Consider the following 6,284-nt stretch of genomic DNA (forward strand, 5'->3'; position numbering starts at 1 on the left):
TGTTCTATTCACTCGATTAGGAAGGCGTTTTCCTATTGAATGGAAAGGAGGAGCTGTAATAACAAATGTGGACAACCCCTTTAAGGGATTAGTTTGTATTCAAAAAGTATATACTTAAACATGCTTATACAGTTTTTGCATCCTTTGGCCATGAATTTGTATGTATTGAATACTTTAGTTGTATGACAGATGTGATGTGGCTAGAGACTTGATAAATGATGCACCTCGTTTGTCTGCAGTGTATCAGTGAGCTCCAGGAGGTTGTGAATCAGCAAGAACAGAAGATATTTCAGCAGTTTAGTACGGCTAAAGAAAGCGAGGTAATAATCTTCCAGTGGACATTAATTACTTGTCTTCCCTCAACCTTAGAGGTTGTGGCATTTATCATGTAGAATAAGTGAATACAAGGCACTTACTAATGTATTGTGATTGTCCATATTGCCTCCTTTTGCTGACTGGATTCATTTTTCCATCACATTATACACTGCTCGTTTCCATGGTTACGACCACCCTGAAATCCAGGAAATCCAGCAGCAGTGGTTGTGTTTGCACTCTATAGGAAAAAGTGCTGGCTTCTAGCACATAAGCTAGTGCTTTTTCCCATCGTGAGCAAGCACGGTCACCACTGCTGGATTAAATGGTAGTCGAAACCATGGAAACAAACAGTTTATAATGTGATGGACAAATCACAATACATTAGTAAGAGCCTTGTATTAACTTTCTTTACATAATAATGATTTGCTGAAGTGACACAACCCCTTTAACAATACCAGGGACTGCATATGGTTTTCTGATGCTTCTGTCAAAGCCATCAAAACGTATCGCTGACCTTGCCTTTAACCACTTCGCGACAACGTGTATGTACAAAAATATATAAAATCTATGACCCTTGGAATTTGGAGATTTTTTACAATAGGATATGCAATTTGAATCACTGCAATTACTGATAGATGTTCACAATTGCGTCACTGATGGATATGATTCACAGTTATTTTCAGAGACGCTAAAATGAAAATAACAAACAAACTTTATTTTCGTACTCTGCTTAAAACAAAGGGGGTCCCACTTCTAATCGCCTAGAAAAAACCCAATACCATAAATAGGAGTAGCATGTAATTCATCCTGCTGAACTAGCTGGGTGCCTATATCCATGTACTAACACTGCTGCTCCTATATGAATTCGGATCATTAGTGAGGGATACCAGGCTCAGGTAGAGGCTAAACTGAATCGTGCTCTCACTCTCAGGGCTCGTTCACACAACCGTGCCTTTTTTGCGGACCGCAAATTGTGGATCCCGCAATTTACGGAACATGAGGCACATTACAGAAATGCCTATTGTCTGCAAAACGGACAGGAATAGGACATGCCTCATAATTTTTGCGGGGCCACGGAACGGAGCAACGGATGCGGACAGCAGACTGAGTGCTGTCCGCATCTTTTGTGGACCCATTGAAATGAATGGTTCCGTATAAGGAACACCAAATACGGCCCGTATACGGAACACAAAAAACGTTCGTGTGAACGAGCCCTTAGTGTTACCAGTTAACGAGCACCGGTATAATCCTTAAAAAGCCTCACTACTAACTTGAATAAAATAATTATAGCTGCCTGTTACGTATTGATGTCGTCTGTTAATACTGGCTACAGTAGAACTCTCGCTCAACGCGTTTCCAGTTGGAAGACCTCATCAGGATCCCTATCCCCGTTACAGCCAATACTGCCTATATCCGTACAGACCTAAACAAACATAAATATGAGCACTCCCGGCACTAGTGCGGCTGTGAAGCAGCCGTCGGAACCACAATGTTTTAACCCCTGTGGCTCCACTCCTAACTAGCGGCCCAGCCAATCAGCGGACACTCCCCCCGATTCTGCAAGATTATAATCCGGGTGACACAAAAAAGGACCAGGGCACCATAAATTCAATGAGGACCCTCAACCTATGATGATAGACATACTGACGGCTGCCCACTACTTCGCTACCCTAACTGCAACTGCAGACGTCAGTACATATTATAATACAGATGAACCCAGTGGCAAGTAAATATATTCCCTGCTCACCTGTATTCATACAACGTGTCGACAATGGTATAGAATAGTATGGGTACAAAACACCACTAGTGTATAATCCCATACTTTAGGTACCAGCTGGTACATCAGTTCCATCATGACCGGGTACCATTATGATGATGAGATGGGGGCCTCACAACCCTACCTGATTGAATGTCATAATTGAATAGTACATGTGGGTGAAATCCGCACCAGACTGTGGCATCACTTACCACAATCCCGTACTAGTGCCTCTACAATAACCTGGATCACGTACTGATTTGTCGCCCTGGTCGCCAGTATTAAACATTGTAGAAGCATAAAAGATGTCAATGAGTTGCTTGATTCGCACAACACACAACAGAGGTGTATCAGAGCACCTAGAGGTATTTTCACATCACATATTAAAGAAAGCAATTATAGGAAATGTGATCGTTTAGAGACCATCAGGTCGAACCGTTCTGAGGCGAAAAGTCCCTTGGGCCTCTTTTTGGAGCAACACCCAGCTAGTTCAGCAGGGTGACTTAATTGCTACTCCTCTTTATGGTATTGAGTTTTTACCCCCCCCCCCCCCCTTTGTTTTAAGCAAAGTACGAAAATAAAGTTTAGTTTTTTTGTTATTTTCATTTTAGCGTCCCTAAAAATAACTGTGAAGGATATGCAATTCAATTTGCTCAAAAGCAGTACGGTTTAAAAAAATATATATACATATTTGATATTATTTAGAAGTGTCAAATTCAATGGCAGTTTTTTTTTAATAACTTCAGAAAGAACTATTATAAATGACTCTAAGTTGTATGTAACCCAATTAGGGCCATTGAAAAATACAGCGCATCGTACAAAAAAGCCATCTCTACGGCTACTTGAAGGTTAAAAGTTTTTTTGACTCTGAATAGGATGAACAATATGGAAAAAAATCCTGTGGGCATAAAGGGGTTGTGCGGCCAGTAAATACTGATGACCAATCCTCCATCAATATCTGATTGGTATTTAACTCTCTGCACCCCATCGATCAGCTGTTAGGAGAGGAGGCGGCGCTAACAAAGCCAGAACCAACTCTGTACCTCACATGGATCCAGAGATCTCTCCAATCATTCTTTAAGTAGGCAGCTAGTGAGCATGTCCTTTCTGCCACAGCTCTCTCCCTTTTTAATTATCACAACTTCTAAAAGTAGATTTAACTGGTGGCTGTTGAAGGATAGAACGGAGCATGTGTGACCTAGCTGATTCAGCTCAGTAGCAGGACATGCATATTACTATCCAGACTGAAAACCAGGGGTCATGTTTTAAGAAAGTATATAAAACTAAGCAGTTTTTCATGCTGAATTATATTTGTGTGGACAACCCCTTTAAGTGATGGAAGGTTTCTATAACTTAATATGTTTTATCATTAGGTCCTTATTCGGGAAATTGCAGAGTTGCAGATGTCTTTGAAGGTGTGTGAAAATCAGGTAGAAGTCTTGAAGCAAGAACTAGCACAGAATTCCACAGAGGCCGCAAGAAACTGGATTCAAGAGAAACTACTCTTACACAAGGATGTGAGTCTGATTTCTCTGACCGTGTGTGTGGCTTCTTGTGGATTCCACCGGGGTCCTCCAACAGTCTAATAGCTATATAACATAAAGGTGCCTTGTGGTCAGTTATCCTGATCTCACCATAGAATAATGGGCAACCGTAAACTAAATAGACCAGCAGCACAATCCTCACCGTCCTCAGACTAAGGGCTCATGCACACAAACGTATTTTCTTTCCGTGTCTATTTTTTTTTTTTTTATTTGCACACTGTATGCAGAACCATTTATTTCAATGGGTCCACAAAAAAACTGAAGTTACTTCATGTGCATTCCGTTCCGCAAAAAAAAAATAGAACATGTCCTATTATTGTCCGTATTACAGACAAGGCTAGGACTGTTCTATTAGGGGCCAGCTGTTCCGCAAAATACAGAATGCACACGGACGTCATCCATATTTTTTGCGGACTGCAAAATGCATATGGAGGCGTGCATGAGCCCTAATCAAGACTTTGGGTGCAAGCCTTTCCAAATCCTGGTTCTTAGGTGATATTGAAGAAAAAGCGCAGCACTGCAGAAATAATCTTCCAACCTTTATTTTTATTCCCATGAACATAAGCTAGAAATGAAGATGAAGGTTTGAAGATTATTTCTGGAGGGCTGTGTTTTTTCTTCTATAAAGCTTTTCTTCTATATGAGCTTATTTTTATTTATTTTTTTCCTTTCATTTTATCCATCTTAATGTTGTATTTGTCGTCCTTAGTTAACTACATTGAGACTGAAACTAGTTGACGCCGAATCTTCAAAGTCTGAAGCTATTCAGCGGCTGTTGAGACATGTAAGTATTCTCCACATTGACCAGCTTCCTTAGAAAAAAACTTGTATTGTTCCTTACACACATTACTGTTCTGCTTGACGTTTTCCCCAGCATCATATACGGTTAACTCTATAAGACAGTAGCTGTAAGAAGAAACAGTGTGCCTAATTTGTAATGCTAATTGTAAACTTTAGAAATATTGCCTGGGTTTAAAAAAATAAAATAAAACGGTAATCCTGGACATCTTTTAATTGTATGTAATGAGAGGGAAGGTGTTAAAGAGAATCTGTCACCACGAAATTCAGTGCTACCTGCCGGCAGCATGTTATACAGCGGGAGGAGCTGAGCAGATTAATCTATAGTTTTGCAGGAAAAGATTCAGTAATACTTATAATTTTATGCATTTAAATCTCCGCTCTTCCTGAGCTGAAAGCGTCTGTCACCAGTATCAACCGTATTTAACCGGACATGCTGTCAGGTAGGGCTCATCATGCTGATTTAAAACTATACCTTTCTTTTGTCTGTATGCAAAACAGCTGCAGAGATATCTGTTTTTATTCATACGCAAATGAGCAACTGGAGCACCAGGAGGCGAGGCTGAATCATTTGAGCACTGCTTCATAACACCCCCTGTGCTCTGCACACTCACCTCTTCCCTTGATTGACAAGGCTAGACAGGCTGAGGGCACCGTCTCCCCTCAATTGCTGAAGATGGGCTGAACTACAGGTTCAGCCCATCCTCAGGTCCCGTCCAAATGAATGCTTTCAACTGAATCCAATCTTGTGGACTGCAGATGTTACTCAATTGTTAAAATCGGTCGCGCTACAAAAAGTCACAGGTTAGCCAAGTTGTAAGTGGGTTCCCTAATACAGTGTTTCTCAGCACCAGTCCTCCTCTCGACTCGCTCGAAGTCGCGCCTACTGTATGCATATCTGCTTATTGAAAAACAATTTAAAATAGCAATCCTAACTGGACTTTGGTTCCGAGTTACCACTTCGTATTGCCATTTTAAATTGTTTTTCAATACGCACATATGCGCGACTGTAGCCGAAACGAACTTTGGCTCCATGGAGCCAATACATTTTAATGCTGTATGGAGACAGCATTAAAATGTAAGTATTTGAACGAATCAACTTCGGTTCTATAATGCGAAAGTTGATTCGCTCACGCCTAATCACGCCCCATCAGCATGTCATATTTTCAGGATTTCCTTTGCATTGAGCAGGTGATATGATTAGTGTCAATGCATCAGGACTCATTCTGTGGGGATATTCTCAAATCATGACAGGTAGAAGCCCATAAAATGGGAGGCATTATGGACAATCCTGGTCATACTGTATCTGTGTTGTCTGTTGTAGAAGGATATACTGAAATCTAATCTAGCATTATCAGAGGCAGAAGTACGGAAACTGGACCACATTGTTGTAAGAATACGACAGGTAAGATGGTGACTAGATGATTCTGGGGTTAAATGCTCATGATCATTGTGATAACGTAATGTTCTCCTTTATTTTGTAGGTTCTCATTTCTATACCAGAAGTTGTAACTAACTGCGATAAACTGCAACAGTTATTGGATTTCCTAAAATAGAGGATCGGCTCAAAGGAGAACCTGCCAGAAGTTTTAAAAAAAAATACCAAAACAAGCCAGCTACGTTTTTTTGTGTCTTATTTAAAGCTTCGCTTCCAAGTTATCAGTGCTTTAAATATTCAGCCCTGAAGCCTGTAGTAACTCTGCATCCTGGGTCCTCATGACAAACTCCCTGCCTGGTCTCTTGCAAGTTCAGTGTTTTCACAGGGCCACTGTCTTAATCCAGGTGGCCATCCACATTAACATTTACAAACACGACTGCTACTGTTATTCAAGCTTATTAGAACTTATCATCATAACATGAATGGCCTCATG

General features: G+C 40.7%; 1 protein-coding gene across 2 annotated transcripts in view; it reads left to right on the forward strand.

Annotated features, from left to right (window-relative positions):
* SPAG5 (sperm associated antigen 5) overlaps positions 1-6,000 on the forward strand; it is an 82,903-nt gene extending 76,903 nt beyond the window's left edge. For both annotated transcript variants that reach the window (XM_040421797.1, XM_040421798.1), the window contains 5 exons: positions 240-320; positions 3,445-3,588; positions 4,325-4,399; positions 5,738-5,818; positions 5,898-6,000. In XM_040421797.1, the coding sequence (XP_040277731.1) occupies positions 240-320; positions 3,445-3,588; positions 4,325-4,399; positions 5,738-5,818; positions 5,898-5,969 (453 nt within the window). In that variant the 3' untranslated portion in view covers positions 5,970-6,000. The remainder of the gene's footprint in view (positions 1-239; positions 321-3,444; positions 3,589-4,324; positions 4,400-5,737; positions 5,819-5,897) is intronic.
* Positions 6,001-6,284: the final 284 nt, after the last annotated feature.

Source organism: Bufo bufo, chromosome 3 (assembly GCF_905171765.1).
Source record: "Bufo bufo chromosome 3, aBufBuf1.1, whole genome shotgun sequence".
In the NCBI taxonomy this organism is placed as follows: Eukaryota; Metazoa; Chordata; class Amphibia; order Anura; family Bufonidae; genus Bufo; species Bufo bufo.